The sequence below is a fragment of the Narcine bancroftii genome, chromosome 5, assembly GCF_036971445.1.
Source record: "Narcine bancroftii isolate sNarBan1 chromosome 5, sNarBan1.hap1, whole genome shotgun sequence".
NCBI classification, from domain to species: Eukaryota; Metazoa; Chordata; class Chondrichthyes; order Torpediniformes; family Narcinidae; genus Narcine; species Narcine bancroftii.
The window spans coordinates 183,895,624-183,917,292 of NC_091473.1; the positions used below are offsets into that span (position 1 = coordinate 183,895,624).

The window sequence follows — 21,669 nt, forward strand, 5'->3', positions numbered from 1 at the left end:
GTTTGGAGAGCAGAGGGAAGTGGCGGGGACCAAGTGGCCTTTCGGGGGCTCCACGGAAGGAAACTCACGGTCCACACTGCTGCTGGGGGCGGATGACCCCATGCCCCGGTTCTGAATCTGGTAGACTGGCTGGGTGGGTCGCTGACCGTCCTTCTCGCCTTTCATCGGTGCGCCGGGGGCCGGGGAAGAGGGGTCTCCAGGCAGAACAGCCTTCCCCTCCTCCCGCGACTTCATCAGCACGATCGGCTTCTCTGTGGGGGGTGCTGGAACCGTGGGGGGCATGGGGGACGGCTTGTTGGGCTGAGGTAAAGAGAGAGGGGGAGAGGGAGGGGAGAGAGGAAGGGGAGGGGAGAGAGGAAGGGGAGGGGAGAGAGGAAGGGGAGGGGAGAGAGGAAGGGGAGGGGAGAGAGGAAGGGGAGGGGAGAGAGGAAGGGGAGGGGAGAGAGGAAGGGAGGGGAGAGAGGAAGGGGGGGGAGAGAGGAAGGGGGGGGAGAGAGGAAGGGGGGGGGAGAGAGGAAGGGGAGGGGAGAGAGGAAGGGGAGGGGAGAGAGGAAGGGGAGGGGAGAGAGGAAGGGGAGGGGAGAGAGGAAGGGGAGGGCGAGGCGGGGAGGGCGCGGCGGGGAGGGCGCGGCGGGGAGGGCGCGGCGGGGAGGGCGCGGCGGGGAGGGCGAGGCGGGGAGGGCGAGGCGGGGAGGGCGAGGCGGGGAGGGCGTGGCGGGGAGGGCGTGGCGGGGAGGGCGAGGCGGGGAGGGGAGAGCGAGGCGGGGAGGGGAGAGCGAGGCGGGGAGGGGAGAGCGAGGCGGGGAGAGCGAGGCGGGGAGAGCGAGGCGGGGAGGGGAGAGCGAGGCGGGGAGGGGAGAGCGAGGCGGGGAGGGGAGAGCGAGGCGGGGAGGGGAGAGCGAGGCGGGGAGGGGAGAGCGAGGCGGGGAGGGGAGAGCGAGGCGGGGAGGGGAGAGCGAGGCGGGGAGGGGAGAGCGAGGCGGGGAGGGGAGAGCGAGGCGGGGAGGGGAGAGCGAGGCGGGGAGGGGAGAGCGAGGCGGGGAGGGGAGAGCGAGGCGGGGCGGGGAGAGCGAGGCGGGGAGGGGAGAGCGAGGCGGGGAGGGGAGAGCGAGGCGAGGCGGGGAGGGGAGAGCGAGGCGGGGAGGGGAGAGCGAGGCGGGGAGGGGAGAGCGAGGCGGGGAGGGGAGAGCGAGGCGGGGAGGGGAGAGCGAGGCGGGGAGGGGAGAGCGAGGCGGGGAGGGGAGAGAGAATTCAGCAATTTCAACTCATTTCTCGCCCATCCCTCGGATCAGGGGGTGATCCCACCCCCCCCAACTTCTCCTTCCGTCTGATATGCAGAGTTTATGGGACAGACCTGCCAACCACACGGGGATGAGGGTGGAGGGGAAAATGTGGGTGGTGGTGCCCCTCATCCTTCAAGGTGGGTTGACGGGGCTGGGACAGTTGGATTGGGGGGGTGAGAATGGGGCGGGGGAAAGTGGCTCCAGCACTTACCCTGTCGGTCGGAGGCTTGGCAAGAATAATCGGCGTCTTCTGCATGCTGGAACCTTCCGGTCCACCGACTGCTTCCTGTTGGGAACGGAACAAGGTGATGAGAGGGTATCGTACGCAGGTGGGGTGGATCTGCCCGCTCAAACACGGACATGCTCCTGTTCCCACAAGCATACATGCACCAGCACGCGTGCCCCCTGTGGAATTCAGGAGGACCAGGAGCGACTTCCCTCCGCTACACATCAACAACTTGGCAGTGGAGAGAGGGGAGACACCAAGTTCTTCGGAGTTCACTGAGCCAGTGACTTATCACGGTCACTCACAGACTTGCCCGATCAGGAGACAGTTAGCCTCCCTGGCAAATCATAACTAGATGGTTTGTCCCACTAGTACAACTGGATGGTTTGCATCAGTATCATATAATCAGCAGACAGGATACTGTTCCAGGCAAGTAATGATGGCTGCTATTCCTAACTAATATAACCAAGAGAGGCTCTGTTCAAGCAAGAGATGGATGGATGTACAACGAGGAGCCGAGACGAATCACTAGTTTAACTGGGAGGCAGTTAGTGTGACCAGGAGCCGGTTTGTGACAGAGTATAAAATAGAAATATTTTTGGGAGATAAATTGGGAAAGGTTAGAGTAGGTTACATACAAACACTTTTAAATAAATCTTATTTGACAATACTGGAGACTTCATGTCCACAGTGACTTTTCAGAAACTTTGAAGGAGGCCTATGGAGACTTCACAAGTAGGTGTTAATTGGACTGATGTTGTGGACACCTTGGCTTCTCACACCTTTTTTGCAGGAGCTTTGAAAAATGCTGGAGAGAGATCACTGCTGGGTTCTTGTATACCCAAAAGCAACAAATGCAAGAGCAGGCTGGTGCTCCATTGTCTACAGAAGACTTGCTGTTGTAAGGGGGTCACGTGGTTTTGGAAGCAGAAAAGAGTCAAACAGGCTGTCTCAGTCTCCAAGTGTGAGGGAGAGACAGCAGTGTCAAGCAGCAGACGTTGCTGGAACTGAAACAGAAGCTCCAGTGTGGAAGACGGCCTAGTCAGCCCTTGTAGCTCATACAAGAGGAGTGGACTGGCTGTCTAATGTAAATAAGTTGAACAGAAAGGAACTCTGTGATGACCTGAAAGAAAGGTTACCATCTGGAGATCCCTGATGGGACAAGTTGCGTCAGCAAGACTGATGGAAGTACATCAGTTGTGGATGTCCTGGAACAACACATCTCTCTCTGAAAACCGACGAGAACCTTCCTGAGCAGTCACCATTTTCTTTCGAGCACCAAAGCCTGGTGACCGTCATACATGTTAAATTCTGTGCACAGTATAAGAATTGCCTGCAACCAGTGAACATGGTGGAAGGAGAAGTGAGATTGGACTGTGAACTAAAGAACTTTTCTGAACTTACACACATGTGCGTGAAGAATTAGAAGGGGGTTAAGTTAGGTTAGTTAAGTCAATAGTGCTAAGTTAAAGTTTGATTCTGCTTTCATGTTTAAAAATAATTAAAAGCAATTTTTGTTGAAGTAACCATTTGTCTTGGTGAATATCTATTGCTGCTGGGTTTTGGGGTCCTCTGGGCTTGTAACAGGTTAGTGACACCAGGAGCCGGTCAATGGGACCAGGAGCCGGTTACCATCACTAATATAACCAGGGAGTTAGTATTGCGGAGCCGAGGAATTGGGGACACTGGTTGGGGGACAGTTACCCCGAAACCACCATAACCAGCGCCGTAACCTGCTTTAACTAGTAATAACCCGCTCACCGCTCCCGGCCCGCTGCCGCCGTTCCAGCTCCTTCCGCCCGGACGGTCCGCGCCGCGTACCTGCCCCGCGCGATCGGCGCCGCCAGGAAATTCGTCCGGTCGGGGCGCCAGGTCCTGAACGATGGTTCCTCAATCCCTGGGTCCCCTGACCCTCCCTCTCAGCTCCCCGCTCTTGGTTTATTTTCAGCCGCGGTTCAGACGAGCGCAGGTTCAGGGGAAACTTCCACCATGTATGTCTTACAGTTAGAAAGAGGGAGGGAGGGAGGGAGGGAGATAGGGCTAGAAAGGAAGGGACCAAGGGGGTGATGGGAAAAAAGGGAGGGAGGGAAAGAGGGGGTGATGGGAAAAAAGGGAGGGAGGGAAAGAGGGGGTGATGGGGAGGGGAGATAAAGGGAGAGGAGGCTGTAAAGGAGGGGAGAGAGGGGGTGATGGGGAGAAAGGGTGGGGAGAGAGGGAAAGGGAGAGAGATGGGGCTGTAAAAGAGAGGGTGATGGGGAGAAAGGCCGGGGAAGAGATATGGGGCTGGGAAGAAAGGGAGAGGGGGTGATCGGGAGAAAGGGTGAGAGATGGAGTGGGAAGGAGGGGCGAGAGGGGGTGATGGGATAATGGGGAAAGAAGGAGGAGGGAGATGGAGAGGGAGATGGAGTGGGTAGGAGAGGGGAGAGAGGGTGTGATGGGGAAAGGAAGAAAGAAGGGAATTGGAGGGAGAGAGTAGAGGTATAGAGGGAGGGATATGGGGTGGGAATGAGGGGAGAGAGGGTGTGACGCGGAGAATGGGGAAATGAAAGAAAGAGGAGAAAGGGAGAGAGAGGGTGAAAGAAGGGGAGGGAAAGAAGGAGAGGAGAGTGAAATGGGGAGAAGGGAGGGGAGAGAGAGAGAAAGAGGAAAGAGTGAAGGGGAGGAGGGGTATAAGAAGGGGCCCCGAAGGGCTTCCTGATCGTGTCGGAGGTTCAGATCCGGAGCTCGGACGGACGAATCCACGGACACTCGGTGTCTCGGCGCTGGGCAACGTTGGTGGTAAATCTTTGTGTTACCGCCGACTAAGGCAATATTGTGTAATCTGGCACTTCTGTTTTAATACATGACAATAGTATTTGCTCTTTGGATCGCAGAAGGATGAGAGAAGGCTTTTTTTAAATTTATTTTTCACACTACGAACCATACTGACCAGAGGAGGCTTAATAGGTGACGGCAAGATTATGAGAGTCACAGACAGGGCGGATGGCCAGCGCCCTTTACCCAAGACAGGAAGTGTACAAAGTGAAAGGAGGAACATTTGGGGGCGACATCAAGGAGAGTTTCTTTACACAGAGAGGTGTGGGGGCCGGGAATACCTTGCCAGGGGTGGGGGTGGGGTGGAGGCTGGAACATTAGGGGCATTTAGTATTAGACGGGCACGCGGATGGAAGGAAAATAGAGGGTAACGAGGAAGGGAGAGTCAGCACAGCCTGTATTGTGCTGTAGTGTCCTGCTTCTCAGAATGGGAGAATCTAAGGTGCAACTAGAAGGGGGGGGGGGGGAGGGGGTGCGGGATGTAGAAGGGAGGTGAGGGGGCAGCTCTTCGCTCAGAGGGTGGCTTGTCACTGGGAACGAGCTGCCAGACGAAGGTTTGCAGACTATGTGATTGTAGTTAATCCTTAAAGGTTCTGCAGGCAAAAGTACGCAGTATCACCGAGGGAGGGAGGTGTGGATGGAGTGGGGGTGTGTGGACGGAGTGGGAGGGAGGTGTGGGCGGATGGAGAGGGGGAGGGGGTTTGGGTCTCAGTCCCGGGTCAAGGTGCGAGCAAAAAGCAGGCGGGCGCCCGAATAAAAAGACTGGGATGGGGAGGGAAGAAGGGGGAGGGTGGGGGAGCACAGGCCAACGGGCAAGAGGCTGTCAGTGGACATGGATAGGAGGGCAGGGTTAATATTGATCGGGGGGGGGGGGAGTCACTCGGTGGATGCAGAGCTGGGGGGGAAGGAGACAGAGAGGGAGGGAGGGAGAGAGAGAAGGAAGGAGAAGGATGGCGAGGGTTGTGTCATTCAGGGGTTTAATAAACACCAGAAGGGTTTCCTCTGAACTTGCACTTTGCAGCAATATTCTTTAACCTTGAGAGGAAATTATCTACTGTCAGGCTCTTGTTTTAATCCCTGGAACTCGTTTCGCTTTATTTTTCAAATATCCTTTCTGGATTATTTGCTTCCTCTTCAGCTAGTTCCGGTTATTGAACAGGTCTAGTCCTCGCTCGCCCGTCCAAGGAAGGTGGTAACGAAGTGGTAACGAACCTTCTCCTCTGGTGTCGCTCCCTTGAGGAAACGTTTGAATATCAGGTTGCACGTCTGCCCAAACTTTTTGAAAGCTCTGTGACTTTGTTGTTGTTAGCAGAGGGTGCAAACAGTCGATGGAGGGGGATGGGGTGGGGCAGAAGGAGTGGATACAGGGGGAGGGAGGTGTGGATGGAGGGGGATGAGACCCTGAGATCTTAAGCCGGCCACACTCTTCACTGGGCGAATCAGGTGGGTCATGGAATGTAGGACAGGATTCCCCACGTCCTCACCCACCTGCCACCATGTCCAACACATCCTCTCCACCAGTTTTGCCTACCTTGCCCACTCCACCCTCCCCCCATGACCACGGGAGATGCCCCACTTGCGCCCTCACCTCCTCCCTCATTGCCTTCCGGGTGAATCTGCAGGGGGTCTGGGCTCCCGTTGTGGTCTCCCCTATGTCGCAGGCGCTGGGATGCAGGCCGGGAGATCGTTTCATGGACCACCTCGGCTCCGTCTGTCGCAGCAGCATGGATCTCCCAATAGCTGCCCATCTCAATTCCCCGCTATATTCCCCTTGCTGACACGACTGTCCGTGGTCTCTTGCATGGCCCAATGGAGACCACCCGCAGACTGGAGGATCAACACCGTCTTCCATCTGGGCTCCCTCCAATCGGACGGGATGAACATCGACCTCTGGTTTCCATTATAACACCCCCACCTTTGTCTCCCTGTCTCCTCTCGTTCTCTCTCTCTCCCCCCCTCTGTCTCCTTTCCCAGAGCCAAAATCAGTTCTCACCCCTCCTTATCAGATCCAATTCATCCCTTTTATCTGGTGTCCTCTCCCTCCCAGTCTTTAATTTTGATGCCTGTCTGTTCTTTGTTTATACCTCAAAGAAGGGCTCAAGCATCAGTCATTTATCTTCACCCACTCTGGTCCGGCTGAGTCCCCCCAGCATTTCTGCTCGTTTCACTCCGTGGGATATTCCAGCACTGTACAGGCCCTTCAGCCCACAATGTAAACCTACTCAACACTCTTAACACCTTCCCACCTCACACCAGTAATCTTTCATCCATGTGTCTGTCCAACAGCCTTTTAAATGTCCCTAATGTTCCAGCCTCCACCACCATGCCCAGCAACGCATTCTGGGCACCCGCTATTCTCTGTGTAAAAATCTAACCCCGGAACTTCCCTCTCTTCCCTTTGGACAGACGTCCTCTGATATTTGCTACTGTCGACCTGAGAATGAGGATGCAGGCTGTATTCCCTGTCTGCGGCCCCTCGTAATCTGTACATCCCCATTTAGTCACCTCTCCTTCATCAATCAGCACCATGGGTTCCCCCCGGCCACTGATTCTTCCCTCAGATGGTGATCGTCTCAGCGCAAAAGCTCCTTTGTTTCACTAATGATGAGGTGGGGGGGGGGGAAGAGGGGGACAGGAGAAAGAGGGTGAGGGGGAGAGGGAGAGAAGGGGAGGGAGAGAAAGTTTGTGAGAAAGGGAGGGTGGGAGAGGGAGAGAGAAAGGGGGAAGGAGAGAAGGTTTGTGAGAAAGGGAGGGTGGGTGAGAGAGAGCAAAGGGGAGAAAGGGAGAAGGAGAGAAAGTTTGTGAGAAAGGGAGGGAGAGGGAGGGTGGGAGAGAGAGGATGGGGAGGGAGAGAAGGTTTGTGAGAAAGGGAGGGAGAGAAAGTTTGTGACAAAGGGAGGGGAGGGAGGGATGATGGAGCTGGGAGAGGGAGAAAGAGGGGAGGGGTGAGAGAGAGGGGAGAGGGAGCTGTCACCATCTTGGCACTGTGCCACAAGTCTCTAACTCTACTTCCTGTACCCTGTCATCACAACCTCCCAGAAACTGCGGTACCTCAGGAATGGAGTAACCATGGGATTTACGATGAGCAGGAAATGATTGTCGAGCAATTCTCTGGGCGACACCTGGGAACCTGCGTCATGAAGGAAGTGGGAGATGAGTTTACTGCTGATTTTAATTTTCCAAAATGCCAAAAAGTGAGATTGGGAAACAGCACAATAGCTCGTTTATTACAAATGGAGAGAGAGAGAGAGGAGGAGGAGAGGGAGAGGGAGGGGGAGGGTGAGATGGAGAGGAAAGAGGAGGAGGAAGGAGGGAGGGGAAGGGGAGGGAGAGGAGGACCACAGAGCAGTCTGAAGAAGCTGGGGTTTAAGTGCGATACACAAGTGCACTGGAGAAAGTCAGGCAGGTCACACAGTGTCCATGGGGAGGAGAGAGAGAGATCAATCAATACACCACCCCGGGCTCTTCACCAAGCAGGCAGCGGAGTATTAAAAGGGGGGTGGGTGAGGAGGGAGAGGAGGAGAGGAGAAGGGGGAACTGGAGAGAAGGGAGGGGAACATGGAAGATGGGAGAGGAAGATGGAGAGGGAGGTGGGAGAGGGGAAGGTGGAGAGGAAGGAAGGAAAGGGGGGGAGAGGAAGGGAAGGGGAGGAAGGAGGGGGAGATAGAAGGAAGAGGGAGGGTGAGATGGAGAGGAAGGGTGAGATGGAGAGGAAGGGTGAGATGGAGAGGAAGGAGGAGAAGGGGAGGAAGAAGGAGGGAGAAGAGGAGGAGGGAGGGAAGAGGGAGGAGGAGATGGGACAGGAGGGGAGGGGAGAGGATGTAGGGGAAGGGGAGGAGGGGAGAGGAGGGAGGGAAGGGGAAGAGGGAGGGAAGGGGAAGAGGGAGGGAAGGGGAGAGGGAGGGAGGGAAGGGGAAGAGGGAGGGAGGGAAGAGGGAGGGAGGGGAAGCTGGGAGGGAGGGAAGCGGGAGGGAAGCGGGAGGGAGGGAGCGGGGAGGAGGGAAGCGGGAGGGAGGGAAGCGGGAGGGAGGGAAGCGGGAGGGAGGGAAGCGGGAGGGAGGGAAGCGGGGAGGGAGGGAAGCGGGAGGAGGGAAGCGGGAGGGAGGGAAGCGGGAGGGAGGGAAGCGGGAGGGAGGGAAGCGGGAGGAGGGAAGCGGGAGGGAGGGAAGCGGGAGGGAGGGAAGCGGGAGGGAGGGAAGCGGGAGGGAGGGAAGCGGGAGGGAGGGAAGCGGGAGGGAGGGAAGCGGGAGGAGGAAGCGGGAGGGAGGGAAGCGGGCGGGAGGAGGGAAGCGGGAGGGAGGGAAGAGGAAGCGGGAGGGAAGGGGAGGAAGAGGGAGGGAGGGAAGGGAAGAGGGAGGGAGGGAAGGGAAGAAGGGGAGATGGAGAGGAAGGAGAGGAGGGAAGGGGAAGGAGAGGACCACATAGCCTGACCCCCATGGGGTCCACAAGCTCTTCATACCACTCAGGGACTCAGAGCAAGAGGTCAGTGTTCGGGCTGGCTCCAGGGTCCAGCAGACTGGGTCAGAGTCTGGAACCTGTACCACGGGAGAGCACAGACAGTTCCACCAACAGCAGTCCAGCTGGCGGTCAGGGCGTTCAGCCTGGAGTCCACCTGGAGGCTGGAGAGCTTCAGTTCCCTCTTCACATCCTGCAGGAGGAGGTGGGTCTGCAAGGAGGGGGAGTGCACACAGGTGAATGGAGTGGGCTGGGTGTGGGGGCACCTCTCCACAGACCCTCCTCCCCTTCACTCTTCAAGGACCCCCACCCTTGCCCTTTTCTCCCCGCAGACCCCCACCCCCTTCCCCTTCATTCCCCACGGACCCCACCCTATCCCTTTTGCTCCTGCGGACCCCACCCCTTTCCTCATCCCCTTCATTCTCCACAAACCCCACCCCTTAATGGTCATTCCCCAAGGAACCTACCACTCCCATGGACCCCACCTCTTCTCCTTCTCTCCCCACAGACCCCAGCCATTTCTCTTCAATCCTTGAGGATCCCACCTCTTCACTCCCATGGACCCCACCCCGTCCCTCTCACTCCCACAGATCCCACCCCATCCCCACACACATGGACTTCACCTCTTAATGGTCACTCCTCACAGACCCTACCACTTCACTCCCCATGGACCCCACCCCTTCCCCTTCACTCCCACGGACTCCACTCCTCTCCATTCACTCCCCACAGACCCCAGCCCTTCCCCTTCTCTCCCCCAGACCCCTGCCCTTCCCCCTTCTCTCCCCACGGACTCCACTCCTCTCCATTCACTCCCCACGGACCCCACCCCAACCTCCAGAGGAAATTCCCAAAGGAACTCCGTATACCTTGGTGGATCTCATTGCGGCATTGACGTGATCCTGGTGTCTTCGTTGCTGCAGTTTAGCATTCCGGAACCTGGGGAGATTGGATACTGAGACAACAGGAGACCAGCAGGAATACACTGCATTTACTGGATAATGTAGTTCCCAATCTCCTGAACATCCCTCACAGGCCCAAAGAAGTGGGACAGCATAACATTGTGGGCCAAAGAGCCTGTAATGCTCTATGATAGGAAACCTTCTCGCAGTATCTAACATATTTACTTGTGTGATCGTTGATACCATGTAATAGTTGATGCCCACTTTAGGCCCGAAAATCGGGTGTTTATGGTTAACCCATTGTAAACATCGACCCCCCCCCCCCCCCCCCCACCTCTATTTTTGGCCCATCTGAGGTCCCAATGCCTTGTCAGCAGATCTTCACTTGGCTGCCCGCCCACAGGACTCCGGCTCCCAATGCCCCCAGCTGCCCTCCCGTCTGAGATCCCGATGCCCCAGCTGCCCTCTCGTCTGAGATCCCGATGCCCCCAGCCACCCTCCCGTCCGAGATCCCGACGCCCCTGGCCTTTTTGGCTGGAAAAATTGGTCCAAAAAAATGTGACGCTTACATGAGTCTATACGATGTAAATGGGGAGGGGCAGGGGAAGGGGGGTGAGTCCATGGCACAGCAGGATTCCACAAGGAACAAACAACATCCACCCATGACAAGAAACCAAAAATTATTACAGCACAGAAAACACGCCTTTCTAGTCTGTGGCCATTACCACTGACCTACACACACCTATGCCATATCTCTCTCCATACCTCTCCCATCCATGGAATGGTCTTAAATCTTAAAATTGAGCCCCCATTCACCACTTCAGCTGGTAGCTCGTTCCACACACCCCTCCTCCCCCCCCCCACCACTCTTGTTTGAAGAAGTTCCCCTTAACTTTTCCCCTTTCAACCTTAACCCATGTCCTCCTGGTTTGCATCTCACCTCCTCCCTCAGTGGGAAAAGCTGACCTACATTTACTCTGTCTCTCCCCCTCATCATTTAAATGTCAAATCTCCCCTCGAGGGAATAAAGTCCAAACCTATTTAACCTTTCCCTGCAACTCAGTTCCTGAAGTCAGGGCAACATCCCAGTAAATTCTGCCCTCTTTCTATCTTACTGAGATCTTTTCCTGTAGTTCAGTGACCTCACCCATGTCTTGTACAACTTCGCCATAACATCCCAACTCCTGTACTTCGATTTAGCTTGCAGAGGGATCTAGACCAGCTGTAAAAATGGTCTTTAAAACGGCCAATGGAATTTATGCAGACAAGTGTGAGGTGTTGCATTTTGGAAGGACAAACAAGAAAGGACATACCACAGTCAATGGTCGGGGCATTGAGGAGTGCGGTAGAGCAGAGGATCTAGGAATTCAGATACAGAATTAAAGTGGCATCGCAGGTGGACAGGGTTGTAAAGAGAGCTTTTGGCACATTGGCCGTTATAAATCAGAGTATTGAGCACAGGAGTTTGGATGTTGTGGTGCTGACCTGTGGACAGCAGATGCCAGGTCCATCTGCCGCTGCTGGCACAAGTGGGATGGCGCTGAGGGTCCACGTTTGTGATGGAGCCAGGCTGTGCCGATGAGGTCTGCAGCAGCTTGTGTTACCTGTGGCGGGGTGGGAGGAAAGGGGTGGTCAGTCTGTGGTGACGGCATAGTGGGGAGGAAGTGCTCACCGATCCCCAAACCCTTCACCGATCCCCAACCCCTCACTGATTCCCCAAACCCTTCACCGATTCCAAACCCCTCACCAATCCCCAAACCCTTCACCAGTCCCCAAACCACTCACTGATCTCCAATCCCATCACTGAACCCCAAACCCCTCCAAATCTTAACCTCCAAATCAACACCAGTCTCCTTGGTGTTGATGAGTGCTGTTCAGGGGGAGTCTCCCCAGGGTGACTGGTGCTCACCTCCTGACGTATCCACGCCTCCTGCATCAGGTTGTGGACGAGCTCCTGGTCTGGGCGAAGCTGCAGGGTCCGGGAGACAAGAGTGATGGACAACACCAGGCAGCTGAGACCCTGCAGGGGCAGCACATTAGGGTTAGGGGTCAGTTCCCCCACACTGAGACCTATCACCACCCCCCTCAGCCCTCCCCACCAGGTTCCCACTCCCAGGACCCATCACCACCCCTCTCCCCTCACCCCTAGGATGCCTTACCACCCTAATCACCCCTCCTACAGGATCTCTCAGCCCCTCCCCCTCAACCCTGGGACCCCTCACCACCAACACTCACCCTTTCACCCCAAACCCTTCCCTCCTCACCGCCCCTCATTTTCACTTTCTCTCCCCTTCCCCTGTGCCCACCCCTTCCTCACTGCTCCACCCAAATCTCTGCTCCTCCCGCAGTGAGATGGGTGTTGTTACCATGACACCGGTGAACAGACAGATGAATTTCCCACAGTGGGTGATGGGGTAGAGGTCTCCATATCCGATGGTCAGAAACGTGATGGGGATCAGCCATATGGACTCCAGCATTGTGAGTCTGTGATTCCCGGACCTGGGTGGAGGTGGGGGGGGGGGGGGGGGAGAAGGTTCACACAGGGATGAGGGGAGAGATTGAGAGGGATGGGAGGGAAGGTGTGGAGAGGGGGAGTTGGGAGGGAGTGGTGCGAGTGGAGAGTGACAGCACATTAGTCTCCCTGAGGGAGCCTCAACTATATTGTGGGGGGGAACAGGGGAGTGAGAGGGGAGGGGGCAGAGAGAGAGAGAGGGAGAGAAAGGAGGAGAGAAGGGGAGAAAGAGGGGGAGGGGAGAGAGATCAGCACAACATTGAGGGCTGTGCTGCGTTGTTCTATGTTCACCACTGACAGAGTATATAGATATGTTTTTGGGAGAGAAATCGGGAAAGGTTTGTTAGAGTAGGTGACAAACAAACACTTTAAAACAGATCTTATTTGAAATATTGGAGTTCTGTCCCATGCTAGACAAATCGGCTCCACAGCTTATGCAAGAGCTTTGAAGAGTGCGCAAGAAACTTCACTAATGGATTGTTGTTTACAAAAGGCAACAGATGAAAGATCTTGCTGGTCCCTCCGATTGGAAGAGAACTTGTTGTTCTAAGAGGGTCATGTGATTTTGCAAGCAGAGAGAGTCAAACGGGCTTTCTCTCAGAGAGAAAGAGACACACACACAGAGATCACTTCAACAGTGTTACAGCCAGCAGTAGCAGATGGAACTGGAACAGGACAAGCTGGCAAGCTTGTGGAAAACCCCATTTGGAAGATAGGTTGTGAGTGCTTGGTTCAGCCTGGTCCAAGCCATTGTGGTTCATGCAAGAGGAGAGGACTGTCTGTCTAATGTTTCACTTGGAATAAAAGAAACAAGAAGGAACTCTGTGGTGACCTGAAAAACAGAGGTTATCATCTGGAGAGCTCTGACGGGGCAAGTTTCTTTGGCAAGACACTGAAGTGGCTGATGAAAGTAAATGTACAACAAATCTCTCTCTGAAAACCAACAAGAACCTTCCTGAGTGGTAACCATTCGCCTTTCAAGCACCAAAGCCTGGTGAACTTTATAAATGTTAAATTCTGTGCACAGTATAAGAATTGCCTGCAACCAGTGAACTTGAGGGAATGAGAAGTGAAATTGGATTGTGAACTTACATACATGTGCACTTAGAATTAGAAGGGGGTTAAGTTAGGTTAGTTAAGTCAATAGAGATAAGTTAAAGTTTGATTCTATTTTCATGTTTAAAGATAATAGCAACTTTTGTTTAAGTAACCATTTGTCTTGGTGAATATCTATTGCTGCTGGGTTTTGGGGTCCCCTGGGCTTGTAACAGCCACCTACTCCCCTCCTTCACATCTCCCACCTCTTCCCCTATGCTCCCACCCATGCCCCCTTCCTTCCCCCACCTTCCACTATCCTCCTCCTCTCACCTCCACCTTCCCCACCAACACCCACCCCAGCCCCTTCCCCATCTCCATCTTCTCTTCCCCCTCTGTCCCTTTCCCCCCACCCCAGTCTTCCCATCCCCTTCTCTCTGCCCTTTTCCTTCCCACCATCCCTTCCCCCTTCCCCTCCGCACTCCCCCACTCACCTTTCGCACACACTCACTGTCCAGGCAGCCAGCAGCCAGAAGCAGACAATGAAACTGAGGAGGCCGATTCCGGCTGAACCTGTCGCCAAGGCCCTTAGCACGAGGGAGGGGCTCAGGCACCGATGGCCCAGAGGCCCCAGGGCCTGGCCTGCTGGCCCCAGCACCTGGCTACCGACGTACATGGCCCTTGGCACCCAGTACAGCCGCAGGAACATGGGGGTAGACAGGAGGATCTCAGCGGTGGAGAAGAGGCCATCTCTCCCCAGGCAGCTGGTGAAGGGTAACGGGTGCAGGAGGCAGAGCAGAAACTCAAGGGCGAGGCAGACAACCCAGCATGGGCTCAGAGCCTCACGCCAGCTCGTCAGCCCCTTGTCCGTCATCTGGAGCTGCAGGTGGTGGGGAGAGAGGAGAAGGGGGAGAGGATGGGGAAGAGAAGAAAAATAGGGGGAGGAGAGGAAAGGGGAGAGAGGAGAAGGGGAGAGGAAAAAGAGGGACGAGAAAGGGGGAGGGGGTGGGAGAGAGGAGAAGGGGAGAGGAAAAAGGAGGAGGAGAAAGGGAGAAAGGTAGAGGGAGAGGAGGAAGAGGGTGGGAGAGAGGAGAAGGGGAGAGGAAAAAGAGGGGGAGGAGAAAGGGAGAGAGGGAGAGGAGGAAGAGGGGGAGATAAAGATGGGGAGGGAAGGTGGGGAGGGAAGGTGGGGAGAAGCAGGGAGGAGAGATGGAGGGGAAGAGGGAGTGGGAGAGGGTGAGGGAGGAAAAAGGGGAGAGAGATTGAGGGAGTGGGGTTAGAGAAAGGGGAGGAGGAGAGAGGGGGAGGGGAGAGAGGTAGACGGATTAGAGAGGGAGAGTGAGGGGGAGGGGAAAAGAGGGGGAGAGTGAGGGGAGGGGAAAAGAGGGGGAGGGAAGGAGGTGAAAGGAGTGGAGGGAGGGGAGAGAGAAGGGGTTATAGAGGGGGTGGGAGAGTGGGGGTGAGGTGAGAGAGAGGAGAGGTGGTAGAGAGGGGGGGTTAAACAGGAGGTAAGGAATACCTCAGCTCCTACTGCTGCATCCTTTCACACCCAAACCATCCTCCTGGCTGCCCCCTCCCTTCTCATCTGATGCTCACCCTTCCCTGCCCCTCCAACCTCCCCATGCCCTCCCTCCTCATTGTCCTTCCCTCCCTCCTCTACTCGATTGGGTGGGATTTCTGATCAATCTCTGGGTTTACCTCAGTGACTCCTCTCAATCCAGTCTAACTACAATCTTCTGCAGAGGGACTTTATTTAACTCAGGAGGGGTTCTGCGGATATCAGAAGTCTGCCACATTTCAGAGATAGACCAGATTACTTCATTGAACACTCAATGTAATCACACCAATCATTTTAGATAACCCGCTGCTCCCGTTCGTGACTCCGGATGCTCTCAATGTGGAACTAACGACTCAGAAAATTCTCCCTATTGTCACATTTGTGGCCCGAAATGTGAAGTTAATGAAACATTAAACACAAGTTTTATCAGGTAAACTTCTCAGTGGCTTTTTATTTTCCCGTTTCCTTTGTTCTCCTGCTTGTGTTCTTATCTCTCTCTCTCATACCATGTGACTTCCGGAACATCTCATACATATTCATTATCATGACATCCCTCCTTTAATCAGAAATAAACTTTACCTTCACTTACCAATATCCCTCGGAAACCTACAAACATCGTAACTAATGGTAATACTATAACTCAACTACATAAAATTTACTTCCTACAGCACTCATACATGCACTTTATGATATAAGATTAAATACTGTCCCAAAGTTCTTATTAAAACTATGGCACAAAGTCTTCGTATCGTTTGGGCACTTTCCGGTTTTGTTTCGGCCTGCCTGCGATATTGTCGTCGCTTCTTGATTGTTCACTCTCGGTGTCGGAAATACTGCTCGCAACGGTTTCGGGTGTTTCTGGCGCTCTAGTCACTTCATCAGGAGTGCTGGTAACTGCCTCTGGAACATCATCAGGTCTCTCAGTTTCAGCATCTCGTATTGGCCTTTCAACCTCATCGCTCGATGTACCTCTGGACTGGTATCTTTTTACACCTGATACATTTCTCTTATACAGGACTCCAGTCGGAGACTTGACTGTCACCATACTGCCACTTCTGGATACGACAGTATAGGGTTGATGGTAATAAGGTGTGTCTAGCTTACCACCAGTTTCATGCCTCACTAGAACATTATCTCCTGGCATGATGTCTGAGTACTTGGCTCCACGTTTCGAATCTGTGTACAGCTTTGCTGCACCTTTCTTTTCTGCATCGTGGTCCCTCATCTCCTGGTCATCTCGGATTTCCTTTATTTCTGGCATTTTTGTGCGGATTTTTCTCCCAAAAAATGCTTCTGCAGGACTTTTTCCAGTGGTTGCATGAGGCGTTGCTCGATAGACAGCCACATAATATAGCAATGCTTCTCGCCAATTTTGTCCTTCAGCGTGTGCAATCCTCAATCGTTTTTCAATGGACTGATTTTGTCTCTCTACTTCTCCGCTGGCTTGCGGCCATTTCGGAGTTACTTTATGATGGTGGATACCTGTGGTCCTCATGTATTCCGCAAATGTCTCTGAAATGAATTGTGGACCATTGTCAGAGTATAATGTAACAGGTAATCCATATCTTGCGAATATCTCTGCTAATGCTTGTATTGTTTTTTCAGTGGTTGTGGACTTCAACACCACGTACTCATAGTATCTGCTGTGGTAATCTATCACTACCATAATTGATTCACCCGTCGGTAAAGGTCCAAGAAAATCAACAGCTACGTCGATCCATGGTCCTGTCGGGAGTTGCGTACTCCGGCTCAGTTCTGGCGGATTACTCCTACTTGTGATTTGACATCCGTGACAAGTTTTAACAAATTTCTCTGCGTCTTTATCACAACTTGGCCACCATACCTTGGTCCTGAGGTTTTGCTTGGTACCAACAATACCTAGGTGTCCTTCATGCGCTAAGGATATGATCTGCTGGCATAGACAATGATTCTTGGTCCTCCATCATGCATCTGGAGGGGGTGGGAGAGTGGGGGTACTCACCCCGCCCTGGTACTTGTGTTTAATGTTTCATTAACTTCACATTTCAGGCCACAAATGTGACACCTATCTCTGGGTCAGACCACACCGGGAGCACCGTGTACAGTTACCGGTCTCTGTATCCCTGGGTCAGACCACACTGGGAGCACCGTGTACAGTTCCCGGTCTCTGTATCCCTGGGTCAGACCACACCGGGAGCACCATGCAAATTAGTGGGGAGGTGAGGGTTAGACTGTGAGCTGAAATGAAGAGGATGGGCTGAACAGCCTTGGTGCGTGTCAGAAGCAGAAGCCATGGAGGGGAGGGGAGGGGAAGTGGGGGGTGTTGCGGAAGGCATGGTGAAGTGTACCTGCAGCGACACCCTGTGGTAGGCCAGGGTAATTGCGAGGAGAAGCATCGTTGACGCTGAGTTGCAGATTCTCGTGGTCTCAATGATGTACTGAAAGGCGAACTTGGAGAGATCAATCCTGGAAGCCCCTCCCCCCTCATCTCCTCCCCTCCCCGCCGTCCCCTCCCACCTCATCTCCTCCCTACTCCTCACCGTCCCTTCCCTCTCCATCTCCTCCCCACCCCTCACCACACTTTCTCTCCTCACCGCCCCCCTTCCTATTAAGGCACCCCCCTCTTCTCTGTCCCTCCCTCTTCTCTGTCTCTCCCTCCTCACCGCCCCTTCACTCACCAACCCCTCCCACCCTCTGACAGCTCTTCCCACACCCCCAGGGCCCTCTAAGTAGAAATGTTACCCCCCCCTTCACCTTATCCCCTCCAGGTTTAGTCTCTCTAACGCCAGGGGTAAAAGACTGTGACAGTCCACCTTCTCCATACACCTCCTGCTTTTATAAACCTCTCAAGGTCCCCCCTCAGCCTTTCAGTCCAGGAAGCACTCCCACCCCTTTCAGGCCTCTCCTTATAACTCGAGCCCTCCCCAGTCTTGGGAACATCCCAGTGAATCTCTCCTGCACCCCTTGCCGGCTCACTGATATCCTTCCTGTAGCTGGGTGACTTGAACACACAGTCCATCTCCCCATACACCGTCCCATCTCTCCATACACCGTCCCATCTCTCCATACACCATCCCATCTCCCCGTACAGGGTCCCATCGCCCCGTTCAACATCCCATTTCCCCGTACACCATCCCATCTCTCTGTACACCGACCCATCTCCCCATCTACTGTCCAATTTCCCCATACACTGTCCCATCTCCCCATTTACATGTACACTGTCCCATCTCCCCGTACACCGTCCCATCTCCCCATCAGTTGTCCCATCTCCCCGTACACCGCCCCATCTCCCTGTACACAGTCCCATCTCCCCATCTACCTGTACACCGTCCCATCTCCCCACCTACTGTCCAATTTCCCCATACACTGTCCCATTTCCCTGTATACTGTCCCAGCTCCCCATCTACCTGTACACTGTCCCATCTCCCGGAGTACCATTCCATCTCCCTGTCTACCATCCCATCTCCCCGTCTACCGTCCCATCTACCCATCTGTTGTCCCATCTCCCCGAGCACCATTCCATCTCCCCATCTACTGTCCCATCTCCCTGTACACCATCCCATCTCCCTGTACACCATCCCATTTCCCCATCTACTGTCCCATTTCCTCATACACCATCCCATCTCCCTATACACCATCACATCTCTCCGTACACCATCTCATCTCCCCATATACCATCCTATCTCCCCGTACACTGTCTCATCTTCCCAATACAATATCCCATTCCCTATACACAGTTCCATCTCCCCGTACACCTTCCAATCTCCCCGTATGCCGTACCATTGTCCTGTACACCCAAGTATACCGTCCCCGCATCAAATGTGGCAAGGTTGAAGTGAATACGGACCTTTGCAAACTTCAATCTGCTCCCTCCTCCGGGGAACCTCACCCCGCCCTGGTACAGCAAGAGGCAGGTACTCACAATGGAGGACTGAGCCCAGATCAACTCAGTACTGGCGATCATCAGCCCGATCCCCACGCAGGACGTCAGCAGACCTGTATAGCACAGTCGCCTCATCGTCCTCACCAGGTGCCGTCTGCGCTGTAGCCTGTGGGACCTCTGGTCCACGACCCTGGCAGGGTTTCGCTCAGGGGGTTGGTCCCTCTTCTCACCCGACGGGTTGTGGGCTGGAACTGTGTGCCCTCCAATGGGAGAGGGACGCAGCTCCAATTCAATCATCATCACGGGAAGTGCTCGAGGGAAGGAATCGGCTGGGAGAACAAGAGGAGGGAGGGAGGGCATGGGAGAGAGAGGGAGTGAGGGAGAGGGTGAGAGAGAGGGAGTGAGGGAGCAGGAGAGGGAGTGAGGGAGTGGAGAGTGAGGGAGGGGGTGAGAGAGGGGGTGAGAGGGAGTGAGGGAGTGGGCGTGAGGGAGGAGGAGAGAGAGGGAGTGAGGGAGGAGGAGAGGGGGAGAGAGAGGGGGAGAGAGAGGGGGGGAGAGAGAGGGGGAGAGGGGGAGAGAGAGAAGGGAGTGAGGCAAAGAGGGAGTGAGGGAGCAGGAGAAAGGGAATGTGGGAGAGGGGGAAAGAGGTGAGGGTGAGGGTGGGAGGGAGAGAGAGAGGAGAGAGAAAGATTGGGAAAGAGAGGGGGAGATGGAGGGAGGGAGGGAGAAGTAAAGGAGAGAGGGAGGGAGAGAAAACAGAGGGTGATAGAAAAATAGAGAGCGAGAAAGAGAGGGGGGTGAGAGAGAGAGATAGAAGAAGACAGAAAGGGGAGAGACAAAGATACAATTAGACAGTCACAGACAGACACACAGCTCGCTCACACTTTCCGCACACAACCCCACCCACAGAAATGCAGAAAAACACTCACACCCACGCGCATAGATTTATCCAAAAGCGTGTGCACTCTCACACCCAGACCCACTCCCTGAGTCAGAGATGTGCACACGCACACACACAGGGACACACCCGAGTGCCCCACTCGAGGACTCAACCCAGGCAGAGGAAAGGTCCGTTTCCCTTCACAGCGGTCGGTTCTGAGAAGGGGTTGGACCAACAAACCCCTCCTCTCTCCTCACTGCCCCTCCCTCCTCACCTCCCCCTCCCTCCCTCACTGTCCCTCTCTCCTCACCGTCCCCTCCCCTCCTCTCCGCCCCTCCCTCCTCACTGCCCCCTCCCTCCGTGTCCCTTCCAAAGCTTGTTCCTTGATTCTGATGCGTGGTGCAGTCTACTTATGGTTCAGGGCCAGTTACATCCATCAGTGCCCCATTCATTAACTCCAACCTGATGCTAATCCTTACCTCACTGTCTGTTGGGCAAACTCAGGTGGTCATGCAGCATCCACAGGTAGAAAAAGGCAGCCCACATTTTGGGCCTGGGCCTGAGGGGCTCGGCTGCTGAAGGAGCCACACAGATTGCTGGAGACGCAGTCAACAGAACCACACTGAGCTGCGGTCTGGAGAGCAAGTCATGGGAACCAGGTATCAGAGCTGAGATTCAAGAGAGCGCCAAGGGCAAGAAGGGGCTCCTGAAGGGGCCTCGGGAGCTGAAAAGCTTCCTGATTGTATTGGTGGGACAAGAAGCAGACGGCGTGAGTTCAGGGTGAAGGGGGGGGGGAACTTCTTCACGCAGTGAGCAGTGGGAGCGTGGGGCAAGCTGAGGTGGTGAGTGCAGGCTCAACGTGAACATTTAAGAAAAGTGTGGACATGTGCATGGACTGCTCAGTGGGTTAAGGCAGATTAATAGTTTGGCACATACTAGATGGGCTGAAGGGCCTGTTTACTGTTCTATGATATTCAGCCCCACACAACGCACAGCATTTTTGTCTTGCACTTGAAGTAAATGATCAATCCTCCATAATCTCTTCCTGAACTGGGAACATTTAATGGACATATTTGTAGTTTTTTTAAAAATGGTAAATGGTTTCACTGCAGCAAGTAAGAATATTGGTACATCTGTACATTAAGAATAAACTGATGATAGAACAGCCAAAAGAACAGGCCCTTCAGCCTTTGATATTGTGCTGTCCCATAAACATCTATTCCACCACAATCTCACCCTTCCCTCCTTCACACCCATAACCTTCTATTTCTCGGCCACTGTCTGAAGGTCTTTTGAATGTCCCCCCCATTGTACGAGCCTCCACCACCCACTGCCGCCCATGCTCCCACCGGTCTCCCTGTACGGAAATGTACTCCTGTCATCGTGCCAAAATTCTCCAGCCCTCACCTTAAACAGAGGGAGACCAACTCACCGACGTGTTGGAGGAACAGGGCAGGTCACACAGCGTCTACTGGAAGTAAAAGGGAACAAATGTTTCGGGCCTGAACCCATCATCAAGGTATGAGCAATAAAGACAGTCTGAATAAAACGACTGAGGAAGGGGCAGGGGGAGGAAGAGAGGAGGGAGGAAGGGGCAGGGGAGGAGGAGAGGAGGGAGGAAGGGGCAAGAGGAGGAGGGAGGAAGGGTCAGGGAGAGGAGAGGAGGAAGGGGCAGGGAGAGGAGAGGAGGAGGGAGGAAGGGGCAGGGGAGAAGAGGAGGAGGGGAGGAGCAGGCCAACAGTTGGTGGGAGGGTAGAAAAGATGGGGGAGACTGTAGCTCTCTGATAGGAGAGAGAAGGGAGTGGGGAGTGAGAGGAAAGAGAGGGAAGGAAAGGAATTTGGTGAGGGGGGGTTAACAGAAATTGGAGGTCGATGTTGATGCTGACTGGTTAGAGAGGCCCCAGATGGAATATAAGGTGTTATTCCTCCAATTTAAATTTAAATTTTACATTTTTAATTTAGACATGCAGCCCAGTAACAGGCCATCTCAGCTCAGGAGACCGTGCCGCCCAATTACACCCAACTAACCTTCAACCCCAAATACATTATGAAGGGTGGGAGGAAACAAGAGCTCCCCGGGGACAACCCATGTAGGCAGGGGGAGAATGTACAGACAGGCAGCGCAGGATTCAAACCCCAGTCCTG

At 54.5% G+C, this 21,669-nt stretch overlaps 3 protein-coding genes across 4 annotated transcripts in view; 1 reads left to right on the forward strand and 2 right to left on the reverse strand.

Moving 5' to 3' along the window:
- Positions 1-3,421, reverse strand: part of smg9 (SMG9 nonsense mediated mRNA decay factor) — a 30,831-nt gene extending 27,410 nt beyond the window's left edge. Inside the window, exons 1-3 of one of the 2 annotated variants that reach the window (XM_069940105.1) lie at positions 3,331-3,421; positions 1,495-1,569; positions 69-300 (exon numbers count right to left, since the gene is read on the reverse strand). In XM_069940105.1, coding sequence (XP_069796206.1) covers positions 69-300; positions 1,495-1,539 — 277 coding nt within the window. In that variant the 5' untranslated portion in view covers positions 1,540-1,569; positions 3,331-3,421. Of the gene's footprint in view, positions 1-68; positions 301-1,494; positions 1,570-3,270 lie in introns of both variants that reach the window. The other variant, XM_069940104.1, reaches the window with a different exon arrangement.
- Positions 3,422-7,888: 4,467 nt separating this feature from the next.
- On the forward strand, positions 7,889-8,748 carry LOC138765390 (putative carbonic anhydrase 2). The gene is made up of 2 exons (XM_069942432.1): positions 7,889-7,913; positions 8,300-8,748. Exons 1-2 carry the CDS (start codon positions 7,889-7,891, stop codon positions 8,746-8,748), a joined length of 474 nt encoding a protein of 157 aa, XP_069798533.1.
- Positions 8,749-8,806: 58 nt separating this feature from the next.
- On the reverse strand, positions 8,807-19,727 carry LOC138765391 (intermediate conductance calcium-activated potassium channel protein 4-like). The gene is made up of 8 exons (XM_069942433.1): positions 18,684-19,727; positions 17,110-17,199; positions 13,719-14,104; positions 12,044-12,176; positions 11,587-11,697; positions 11,163-11,281; positions 9,645-9,714; positions 8,807-8,989 (listed from the first exon to the last, which is right to left on the reverse strand). Exons 1-8 carry the CDS (start codon positions 19,002-19,004, stop codon positions 8,807-8,809), a joined length of 1,413 nt encoding a protein of 470 aa, XP_069798534.1. The 5' UTR covers positions 19,005-19,727.
- Positions 19,728-21,669: the final 1,942 nt, after the last annotated feature.